Below are 12,720 nucleotides of genomic sequence, written 5' to 3' on the forward strand. Positions count from 1 at the left end.
TTTGACAAAGTGCACCTATAACCCCTTCACCAATAATTCAATAATCAAATAATACACATCCTGCACAGCTATCTACAAGAGTTAGAGGGGTTAAGTGGCCTCTGATAGTAGATTGGCTGTTAGAATAATCCCTTCATGTGGTTCATACAATTCAAAACTGTATATGGATACATCTGTCAGAAACCTGAGTAGCTAATACGATGTGAACCCTGTCTGTGACTGAGCCTGTGACAAGCTGGTTTGGTTGTCCATCTAAACTTTGCAGTTTTGGAAACACCCATTGTGTCCGATACCTACAATTTTCTGAGTTTTACCCGCCCAAAGCACTCTAACAGAAATAGCCTTTGCCACCCTGCTGGCAAGACACCGGATTTCGCTGGTTGAAAACAACTTTTTACAATTATAATGGAAAAATTAAAGACAGTCTTAGGGGTTCCAGAGAAAAGTTCAAAAGCTACATGGCATCCTTGTCTTATGTATGTTGACCAATTTCATCTGACTGCAGTTGCAGTTGCAGTAGCTTTTCATGCCAGGGCCACGGGTAGTGCTACAAAAAGTGTGCTTCTCCTATTCAGTTTCTTCCTCTGCTTTTTTCTTTTCTTTCAACTCTGCTGTGTGTTGTACTTTGTTGTAGTTGCTGTCCAACATCTGAAAAAAAGTGTATTTGGTGCTTTTGTGTGCTTATCAGAACAAGCTTAATCATTTACTAGTACCTCTGCCTGTGTCTGTAAATAGTAATATCTCCAATAATAAAACTTGCAAAACCTCTCTCTCCATGTACCAGCACATTTCAACAATAAAATATACCAAGGTAATCACTACAGGTTAAGAGAACTAATCAAAGTTAACCATTAACTAGACAATCACAATAAGGACCTCTTTATTTCTTCTGCTGTTTATTTGAACACAGTAAATCTAAAGGTAGGTTTCTAGTGTTCTTAGTTTTCTTCCTATGCAAATTACTTGTAAACTGTAGCTCTAAAAGAAACACTTGTACTGGAGCTTCAGGTAAGTGAACTAAAATTATGCATTTCAAGTAATGTTATTAGCTATATTTGTAGTTTATTTGAATTTCTTGTTTCTATATCTGGTCACGGGACCAGATATGTTCTTCATCATTTTCTGTATTACATGTTATTAGAGAAAATTATTTTCTATTTCTAATTTTTTTCAATTCTTCATAAAGCATGAAAATATTTAGTCGTGCAGTGTGAGTTATGGGTGTATGTAGCACAGGAGGTGTTCCTTCACAGAATAAAGTGAACACACCTGAATCCAACAACAGAAACACACATTAATGTTTTATCAGAGAATATTTCACAATGAATAGGAAGAACATGCATTATCATTTGTCACCACTTCTTTAAACAAAATCTTAAATCTTTGGAAATCTTAGTTTTTAAGGAATTATGGACTGGTGCATATCCTTTGAAAGTGGCATTAGAGTTCCTGGAATTTTAATAACGGTTTAAATAAGATATGCAGTTGTAAGCTGTGTTATTCTGGAATTCAAATTAACATCATTAGCAAACATTGCTGCACTAAGAGTGTTAAACTGAAACTACTGAAAGAGTTTGAGCACTATGAATAACTGGTATTTCACTTACTAAGAGATGTAGGTTTAGCATATAATAGAGACTAAAACTCAACACGCATCAACAACTGTGCATACGACGTTCATAAGAGAACTAATAAATTGGCCACATATTGCATTTGTTTTACCAAATGAAGTTCTAAGCCAACTATTTCACTAGGATCATTCATTTGTTAGTACCAGTTCAAGAAAAATGAGAAAATAATGAGTTCTATGTTATGAAGCAGATACTTACAAGAATCTAATTTCACGATGTTCTCCAAACCCAAATTGAATTATGCTTTTAAAATGTCTTCATTTTATTTACTAAAAATCTGGCTGTGTTATATAAGATTCTTCCAGTCTTCTTGTAACTCTGTGTCTCAAGTCTTCCATACATAAAAGGTCAAACTAAATTACTGTAGTATAAAAAAGATGAAAACATGACATTTAGGTTTCCAGAAATATGCGCCCACTCTCATCTGTTATGAGAATTATAAAGGCAGGATACATTAAGACATCCTTGACTATGACTGTTACATAACCGAAAAGGCTACTTATCCAGCCTGTTTTCAACAAAAGAACTCCCTAACCTTTTTTTCACATCTCAGATGAGTTAAAATCTACTCTAAAAGAGAGTGAACTATGGCATGGGGTAAGGTTAAATATATACTTCTGTTAAATAAAATTCAGACATTTGTTACAATTTTTATCTTACAGTTTTATCCTTTCAAGCAGGCATGTTTCGCTTTTATGTGCACAAAGGGACAAGGGAACAGTATTGTGTGACTTTTGTTCTCAGGGTCTGGCAAAAGCGGCAGAAAATGGCAGTCGTTACTCAGCCACAGTTTAGAGGCAGTGCTATGCCTTCAGAATGGAAGACTGGAATTTGCGACTTCTGTGACGACTGTGGTACCTGTAAGTACAAATACCATGACTACTGAAACAGAAAAGCATGCAATCTTTTTGTCACCCCACACTCTACTTAAATTACTTCCATGAGTTTGTCAAAATCAAGTCAAGATGTCTATGGCAAAGGAGAGACACCACTCTAAAACTACTATTTTTCTGTGGGTTATTGACTATTAAGCACTTGTATACAAAATTAACAAAAAGATCTATTGTAATTAAGAAGTCACACATGAATTGGTCAGTGCTATAACATGACATGCACAGTATCTAAATCCAATTCAGAAGCATCATACGTCTACTAAATCCAAGGGCAACATAACTGTCACATTTTGTTGATCACTGCTATAATGAGAGGTGATGGTTTTGTTCTTCCAAAGAAGTAATATCAACCCACAGATGCTTAAAATATCCTACAGGCTTGGTAAAGTTATACTTAGTATATTATTATTATGCATTCTTGAAATGCATAATTGAGCCCAAAGGACTGAATGAATCAAAAACTAGTAGCAGTGCAACAGCCTAGTAAAATAAACAAGGGTTTAGTATAGTATAACACCTCTGTACCCTTAAATAATGATATATATGATATATTCATCATAATATACATAACTCTAAAGATAAATATTAGCCCTGTTTCATTTTGAAAGCTGTTGTTTTTTATCTATTGCAATGGATATGTTTTAGTATCTTCTTTCTTCATTTCCTCTCTCCCTTTTTTTGTCCTTATCTAATGACTATCAGCTCCAAAAGAGGTGTGAATTTTTATGTACTGAACTTTGTTGAATAGTTTTGTCTTTCCTCTATATTCTGTATTTTGTGCACAAGTACTGTTCTTCTTCGTTTTGATTTTTTCCAAAGCGGGAACAAAAAAAGAGAAAACATTACAGGCCAACAATATTCCATTTCTCCACCCCCTATACACCCGTTTCTAAGTAAGAATCGGATAGTTCTAGTAGAGGTATTGTATGGAATCAGTAAGACTGCAATAAGGAATTGAACATGCCAACTGCAGCACTGCCAACCTCCTAAACCTCACCCTTTTCCCAAGGAACATGGCAATATGAGCTCCATGAAGATGATATCCAGACAGGAAAGGATTTGATGAGATCAGGGGATTGAATGCAGAGCTTTCCGAAGCAGCACTGACATTTTTTTTTTTAAACGCAGAGGCCAAGAGGCTACGATCTGAGTTATCATTTAGTACTTCAGTAGAGCGAGGAATAGCATTGTTAAAAATAGTGGACCAAGAAGAGAACCTGTTTCTAAAACCTAATCAAATGTGGACATTCCCAAAACATGTGTAGAATGGTGCCCCATGGACAAAGTGTGCATTATGGATTAGGGACCAGCATACAAGGATTATGTTTATGGAGGAGGAGTACTTGAATTAATATTGTCCCAGGAACTTTCCACTGGGCTAACACTCAAATCTCTGCTCCAAATATTAATAGTTGTCAAGGGTTTGAATGAAGCCTCTAACAGAGAAACCTAGATAGAGGAAGCTATACAGTACCTATTGTTCTGTCCCTGATGTCCAGCAGATTATGTACTGGGTGTGAAGATGATCTCACCCTCCAGGTCCTTTCCATGCCTTTGGAAGTTGGTTTCCAATTGGGTCATTTCAGGGAAATTAGATGCATACTGTTGTGAACAAACACAGTAGGATAATCTTTAATGAAGCTTGTGACTGCATTCCATAGAATGTGGAGATTCTCTAATGACCCATCATTAAAAACAAGAAACTCCTCCCATTGAACTTGAAATTTTGTGATATTGGTATGTGAATATGTATTAGTCAGTACAAAACGGCAGAAAGTGGAATCGCAATTTGATAATGACATAGGTGATATTTCAGCATTGTGTGCTGCAGAAAAACAAAATAAGAGGTAAAAATCTAGGAGGTAAGAATTCAGCCAGTTCTTAAGCCAAGATTTTTAAAGTATTTAAAAAAAACAAGTATTCAACTAACGAGTAAATGACGAGTAAAGTTCATGTCATATACTTGATGTCATATATCTGATATGCCGAGATCACACACACAATTTCTCAATACCTATTTGTCACCTTTGATATCAATCTTTCAAGTATATGATTCATGACAGCTCACATATTCTTCCAGAATCACACCAAGCTGTTGTCAATAATTAGCCAGGAGATTTTAAACATCTAGTCTTGTTCACAAATCTACAAGCATCTTGTTGTTTCAGATGAAACTCCTGCATCATGGCAGCAGCTATGTTTTTTTTCCTTTTTTTTCCTTTTTAACAGATCTTAACATCTATCGCTATTAAAAGGACAATTTAGTTTACACACATTCAGAAGAAAAAAATGAAACATTTGCCATGGTTAGGGCATGTTGAGGGCATAGAGACAATGGATTCTTTGATTTTAATCAATGCACGTGAATTCTCGACAACTTCAAAGGATTAGACCGCAGACCAAAAATTGTGAAATCTTTCTATTCCTCTCACTTCTGCTGTAGAACCGTTGACTGTCCCATTTTGTACAACTCTTTTTCTCTTAGCCATTTCTTGATTAGTTTTCTTGTAACTGAGCAGTGAAGTGTGGGGAGCATGTGTCAATGTGTGAAAGAAAAGATGGTGAGGCTACAAAACAGGCAAAACTACAGGATTCATTTCACATGCTTAATATTGTCTATGGCCTGCTTGTCACCTGACATTCAGAGACAAAAAGGAGAATGTAATTTCGAATTGTAGCCTTTATGAAGAGACTTTCCCGTGTCCCTGTATTGGATAAAGCAGTTAGAAAATTGACGTACTGTATGGATTAGTAGACTATATATCTCCAAGATGCTAACTTTAAAATTGTGAGAATTGAACAGTTAGAACAGTGAAACACAAAGCAAAGAAGCACAATTGAAAACTACATGGAAGTGCGTTTAAATCTGAGAAAAGGAGCCACTTCTCGAGGCAAAGAGATGCAGGATAATGGAACGAGTATTTCAGACAAGCTGATACCCTGGCCCATGCAGCCACAACAAAGCTATGCTGCAAAAATATTAGTACCCTTGAAAAAAAGAATTGTCTTATGCAATCCAGTGTGATCTGATACGAAAACACCAGGCCTAACAAACACTAGATGCTTGACTTGATCCCCAGAAGATCAGTCTACACCAACTATGTTCACCCTCTTTATATTTAATCCTGGGTTTAATATATTATATTATAATATGTTATATGTAATGCTGGGTTTGCAAAATCACTAAGAAATTTTGATTTTTTTGCAAGGATTCTATCATTTGCATTCACTTCTGAATCACCTCTGAAAGTACCTACTATACAGACTTCATTGCTACAGACTATACAGACTATTCAGACATCATGGACAGTCTTCCAATTCTTCCACCTTCAATGTGGGGGGTTAATTCCCTTTGCTAATTTGAGACCATGTAGGATTGCTGAGTAGCTGTCATCTGAGTATTTATGTCTGCTCCTCTTGAAGCAATCATTGAGCTCACAGCCACCAATTCTTTTTTTTTTAACAAGGTGGTTTTACTCCTCCATCCTCAGGTCCAAAATAGCTGACATACAGAAGACATGACGGATGGTTGGATTAATACCCTCATTCTTTTATTTCCTTTTTTGTTACTTATATAATGTTAGCATGCCCAAAGGGGTTGGGCAGCCAGTTGACCATGGCCCCATTATCTCGGATGGATAACCCAACACAACGATAACCAGAAAAGCCAGGGAGAGTTACAAAAATGACCAAAAAACAGGGGCAGGCAGCAGAATTACTAGTTCGAGACGATCATCCCAGCACATCGGCCACATGATCTCCAATTACCAACGACTTCCCTTTCACTAAGAATAACAACACCCGAGAATAAAGTGTCAGGAATGGCTTATGGAGTGAAAATTTGGCTGAGCGCTGAACTACTGGCCAGAGGATGAGGAGGCTGGGACCCCCTTGCAGGGTGGCCAAGGGGCAGCTGCAGAGGTGGAGCTGGGTTGGAGGCGGGATGCAAAAGATGCATGTGAGGGAGAGAAGTGCTTTACGTACAGTATTTTTAGTGTTTTAGGAGAGGAAATGACATTGGGAGTGATTACTCCTGTAATTAACGACAGCCGAGCCCGATTGAACTTGGTTGTTGTCATCCCTCCCAAACTTTCGTTACAAACTCTGTTTCATGTGAAGGAAACACTTGCTCTACTTGAAAGCGATTGTGGCCATGTCATTGCTGTTCATTGAAAGCTGTTGTGATAGACTGTGCTGTTTATTGTCCTGCCAGGTTGCTACGGCTTCTTCTGTTTCCCCTGCCTGGGCTGCACCATTGCCCGTGACATGGATGAGTGCTGCCTCTGTGGTCTAACAATGCCCATGAGGAGTGTCTACAGGACCAAGTACAACATCAAGGTGATTATAGAAACAGCACACAGAAGCTTCCTCGCACCACAGAGCACACTGAGATGGACGACCTGACATTTTTATGGCAGCATTTAAAGATTACATACTGTACCATTTTCATGTCTGGAGTCTTTGAATATTAAAAGTGTTTTTCTTTCATTTAAGAGATGCATGCAAGAACAATCAGACTCCTTGCAGGAACGGGTAGTATAGGGCTTCACAAAGCATTCGAAGTGTGGTAAGAGGAACTGGAAATTGTAAAGATTTAGATTTAGAGTGCGATTTTATTATGGAGACGACTGTACTGTGCCCTTAATCAGGACAAAGAACGTTATGATAACGAAGTGATGGTTACAATGAAGGGGTCCTCTAGGTGCTCAGGTTTCTTCCCACAATTCAGAAACATACTGGAAGAATTGGCCTCTTAGAGAACTGGTGTGAATCTACACTATGCGTGTCTGTGCGTGCCCTACGATGGACTGCTGTCCCACCTAAGATGTATCCCGCCTTGCTCCCGTTGCTTGCTGGGATAAATTTCAGTTCCCCCCGCGACTCTGAATTAGATGAAGTGGTTAGAAAATGGATGGAGAATGGTTACAGTGCATGTCAAACAAGGGAATTCAGTGGACAAAACTAAATGAAATTACTGTACAATGCTGGATAACGTGCTAGACTTTTTTATTTCTAAAGTTCTTATCATGGTTTTACTCTTGGTCTGCAGGGATCCTTGTGTTCGGATTTCCTTTACTATCAGTTCTGCTTCGTGTGTTCCGTCTGTCAGCTAAAGAGGGATATTGACAAAAGAAAGGAAGAAGGCACTTTCTGATATCTAAGAGGTACTTTTTAAAATTCCTTTTATCCAACCTCTGCGCCCCCCAACCCTTTCTCACTAAAGAAGTGTTAGTGTGTGCTAAATTGTTCTGTTCAAGCACAAGCAACACTGGGTTCCTGTGGAACCAGGAACCAGGAGTGTGGCAACCTAAATAAACAGAATGGGATTAAAATAGCAGGTTATTAGAGTCACTGAGAACTAGGTGTAATAAAATGATATTTCCTATGTGCTTTGACATAGAGCGAACATCTTTTCTGGGGGGGGGGGGAGAAGATAAAAGGCAATAAAGCCAGCAATGTGTAAAATTCATTTCAAAACAAAATCAATAAAATTCTCACAAATGCATTGTCTACTATCCATATCCTAGTCCTTGCCATTAGCACAAAATGAAATAATTCAGGTCATAACCCCCCCTTTCTTTTTGATCAGAAGAGACCTGCTGATTAGTAAAGATAACACAGGGAGTGGTATTGCTGTGGATAACCTCACGTTCGCACAGTACGTACATTATTAAAATAATTATTAATAAAATAATGTCTTTCAGGTGCAGCAGGAGCACAAAAGGAGACCAGCAGTGCACAGAATGAGCAACCTGATGATATACTACATCTGATATTTCTTTAAAATCCAAAAAACACACTACATTTGCAAACCCAATGTGACATTTTGTGTGAATGTGCTGATTTATCTTGTGTCAATACGTTTGAAACTGTTTTGAAAACCATTTGAAAATGAATAAAACGTTCAAAATGGCTACGTTATATGTTTGTTGATTTGACTGTTTCTCTGGAATTAAAAAAACACTTTAAAAACCTTGATCAATTTCCCATACATCCAGAAAAAGCTGACCATATTCTTTAAAATGTACCATGGCCTGACTTATTGTTAACTCTGCAACTGTTTTAATTTGCATCATCGCAACAAAGGTGGACAACTGATTATCACTGAGCACAAAATCTGAGACCTCAAGCAATGAGATTTCATGCATTCACCCACTCCTATTGACTACAAAATCATCCATTAACTCATTCACTTGAGGTTACACAGCTTTTTATTAACCACAAAATCTGAACCCTCTGGCAATGAGATTTCATTCAGCTCCTTTCCTACTGAAGCTGTTTGTTGTTTTTTCAAGACTGGTGTCAGAACTTTTCATTGAGGTGACAGTGTCAACTAAATTCAATTCTGCCTTATTCTACTGCCAAAGACATATATTAGTTCTTCCACTTGTGGGGGAAGCTAAGCAAACACAAATTATTACATTTCTTAATTTTCACTCTTTCACTCCAGTGCTTCAGGCTCAAAATATTTTTTATTTTAATAAAACACGACTTTTGGATTCATCTAAAGCAGCAACATTCAGGTATTGTGTTTCACTTGCTTGTATTTTTTTATTTTATAGAATTGAGTGCAGTCCCACAGATCTCTCTCTGTAGTTTCATCTGATTAACTAGAGAGACATGATAGATATTTTTAAAATAGTGATTCGCAGGACAAGAGTTACCTGAGACCTGAAGTCTTCCTGTGACTGATGATTTATGGTATTTCAGTTATAGCAGATATGTTAGCCATTAGTCATTAACTCTTGCTTCATGTGTTAAAGTCCTTTTGAGTCACATTTCATGAGGGGTTCCTATCTTGTACAGGCTATAAAACATTTTTACTTCCTTTATTAAACCCTGGTACTATGATGTACCATGGCACTTCAGCTATTACCTCACACTGTTACACAACTGTTAAGGGCAAGACAGTAATGGCAGCTGAGAAAATAAATTGAAATCCCTTCCACACCCTCAGGTTATGCCTGATTAGAAGGCAATTGTCCACACACAAGACAATAAAAACAATGTGTTGTCTTGACAACTTTGGTTCTGTTAATAGCTTGCGTCAACAATATAGAAGTGTTTTGCTTGGCACTGACATGCTGATACATTGTACCAGATTAGTCCAGAAAGCCAGGTCATCCCAAAGGTTATACTTCTACCCTTTTTATTTAAATTTGGAAAGTACTGTCAGAGCTGTTCTGTGTTATTTTTGTCAAAGGGCATTCATTTTTCAGTGGTTTCGAGGTTCTGAAGATAATCCATCGCTCCTGTTCAATAGGGAACGCAGTCATCAGCGATGTGGATAAAATACCCAAGCATTCATGATCAGACAACCAGCTGCATTCATGATGAGCTGGGGGAAACGTTTAGGAGGTAGCGGTTTTCTGTGTTCTATTAAGAGCGAGATTCTAATTGTAGATTTTAGTGGACATGGATCTAGAAGAGCTTGTGGCTGCCATCCAGATGCCCACTAAAGGCCAGGGCTCCTGTGGAATGTGTCCTGTTTACCAGCAGGTAAGACAAACAGGAAATCACAAGAGCAGAGTGGTGCTGAATGTCATTTGTGGTTTTCTAAAGTATGGACCAGGCAGAACAGTGTAGGGACTGATATAGAACCACGAGTCTGGTCTGGTTAATGACTGAGATATAGATGTCTTTGGTAGAAAGGCTGGTAACCCTTATAAGTGTGGGACCATTTGGAGGGAGGGCATTACTACAATTACTCCCTTAGTAAGTGGGTGTGATTGCTAGCAGAAACCTAGTCTTTTAGGCCATGGATTGCACCTTGGCAACCACCTCTGATATGTATGTATGGGGGGAAATACATGCCTTCCAAGCAGCTAGTATAAGCACTGGAAGGGTAATATCTTCACCCATCCCCCCAAAATACTGGATCACTACAAACTCAGGGGTCAGGGGGAGATCAAGCACATACTCAAACCTGACAAACTCAAAGCTCCAGAGTAAAATTGATTTGTTGCAATGATAATCTAAGCAGGTTTTGACAGGAGTCCCGAATTTCCCAGCTCTGAAACAGCACCTCTCCCTGGGCAGGCTGGCCAGTGGTAAGATTCTGCGCAGTCGTGGAGGTATTGGGGTGCAGAGTGCTTTGATGCCGGTGACCGGGCTTGAGAGTTTCAGTGAGCTGTGAGGTTCTGAATGTCTGTGGCCACCTGCTGGTTACCACAGTGGACTTTCACATTTTTCCAGTCTCTCTTGAGCAATGGAGAGTTATGTGTAACTGGGCTGGGTGTACTGAATGACTTACAGGAGTGATGTCACCCCCCTCTGATTAAAACTCTGTAAACCTCTGTTGACAAAGGTCCTGGTTATCAGCTGTCTAGGGAGTGGTGCCTTCATTCGGGGCACTCAAGTATCTGGAAGTGAGTCCTCAGTATCTTTGTGCTTGTAGTCCATGTGTTCAATGGAGAGGGCGTTGCGGACGTCAACTCTCTCAAGAGGTTAAGGGTTTAACCTCTGTGTCCTGGAGAGGATGTGCAATGCCATCAAGATCACAGTGGGGTTTCCCAGCCATGGAAAAGTGGTCCACAAGACTGGGTAGGTGACTTTGAAGTCAAAGTATCACTGACATCGAGGGCAAAAAGCTCAAACTAGGGCAGAAGTCCTCAAGGGCAGTTCCCAGACGTTTGCAATCGAGGCTGCAGCAGATGATTTTTCTCTTTTTGGCTGGACCTAAGCTGTGGTTTTGATCTAAATAAGCCAAACGATAGAATAGAAATAACTCCCATATTGATACTGGGGAAACTATGACATACACAATAAGGAGTGAAAAGAGAGAGCAGGACAATTCGCCCAGTCTGGAGTCAAGCTCTTGGCAGAGTGATATGATATGAAACAAGATCTTGGTACCCATGATCTCCCCCATCTGTGAGGACTGTATACTGTATTTAAGGGGAGCAAACAGTTTCATCATATTCTATGAGAATGAATATAAGGCACTGAATAACCAAGCTTTCATAGAAGAAAAGCTGTCCTTACAATGTCTGTGTATAAATTGCACCAGAATGTTGCTTACATGAATCCCTGAGCTCCCTGCCTTTTCCTCTCTCACACACATTTCTGTATTTGTAGGGAACTCCCCCGGACTCACAATTTGGTTTCTAAAAACAAATTCATTTATATTGTGACAGGGGACATCCAAACATCATTTGTTTGCCTATGTTTGTGGGGGAAATCTCCATTTTTGATCCCATATCGATAGTGATACATGCCCCCTCCACTACATCCCCCACATCCCCAAATTTGCACTTCTACTTAAGTACAACAGCAAAACAGACAAAAGGAAAAGGAAATACAGCTTAAATGAAGAACAGAATTCTGTTAAGTTTCATTTCTTTTTTGGAAAATTTAAAATAAAAACCAGTTCACCAGGCAAGACAGTGATTCTGTTCATCAGATCAGCCTTGCAGGCTGTATGTTTCGTTCAGAGTATTTTATGGTGAAGGAAAACAGAGCTAGCCTGCAAAGTTAAAACATCAAGAGCAACAGTCAAAATAACAGGACATCACTCGCAAATATCGCGAGGGAACATGGTGGAAACTAAATCAGTTCTGAGGGTGTCTGGAAGTTGTTTGGAATGCCAGGTGTTTCTTGTTGAACAAATGTTCTAATTGTATGGCCATAAACTGTCAATCACATGCTTCTTTTCAACACTTACTACAGAAAATACTCTTTCAAAAACATAAGAAAATCAGTCCTCACCTACTGCTTTCATTTAATTAGTACTTTGTGTTCTATAAAATATTTTTAAAAAGTGTAAACGAGTTCACATTTAAATAGTGCAAAATCCTTGAAATATGTTACTGGCACCATACTGCAGATCCTACAGAGCAAAGTAATTTGGATGTGTTTATAGGAGTAGTAAAAATACTCTCCTCTGGTTTACAACACTGTATAAAGCACTTCAGAATGGGGGCAATGGGATGCCATTTATTATTTTACAACCTACACATGAGTTCCCGCTTTTACAATTAGAAATGTGCAGCTGCAAGCAACCAGACTAACATTTCTATTCATGTTTAAATAAAAACAGAACATTTTTCTATAGGAAAGGGAGAAAGTCCTCCGTACCACATTATTATAGTTTATTTGCATTATTCTTATTCTGAAAATAAGAATGAATTCCTTGCTATCTTATGTTTTGATCAGATAATAACCATATGTTGCGCATCATGAGATCCTTTTAATTA

At 38.5% G+C, this 12,720-nt stretch overlaps 1 protein-coding gene across 2 annotated transcripts; it reads left to right on the forward strand.

Annotated features, from left to right (window-relative positions):
• Window positions 1-860: 860 nt before the first annotated feature.
• Window positions 861-8,438, forward strand: LOC148837873 (placenta-specific gene 8 protein-like). 2 transcript variants are annotated; one of them, XM_088909905.1, is made up of 5 exons: window positions 861-921; window positions 2,376-2,491; window positions 6,738-6,862; window positions 7,575-7,689; window positions 8,230-8,438. In XM_088909905.1, the coding sequence occupies exons 2-4, from the start codon at window positions 2,398-2,400 to the stop codon at window positions 7,677-7,679; spliced, it is 324 nt and encodes a 107-aa protein (XP_088766031.1). In that variant the 5' UTR covers window positions 861-921; window positions 2,376-2,397; the 3' UTR covers window positions 7,680-7,689; window positions 8,230-8,438. The 2 variants fall into 2 exon arrangements, with proteins under 2 accessions (XP_088766031.1, XP_088766030.1); XM_088909904.1 differs by having other exon boundaries at window positions 918-1,008.
• The last annotated feature ends 4,282 nt before the right edge of the window (window positions 8,439-12,720 follow it).

This window comes from Atractosteus spatula, chromosome 3 (genome assembly GCF_055471065.1).
Source record: "Atractosteus spatula isolate fAtrSpa1 chromosome 3, fAtrSpa1.hap1, whole genome shotgun sequence".
In the NCBI taxonomy this organism is placed as follows: domain Eukaryota; kingdom Metazoa; phylum Chordata; class Actinopteri; order Semionotiformes; family Lepisosteidae; genus Atractosteus; species Atractosteus spatula.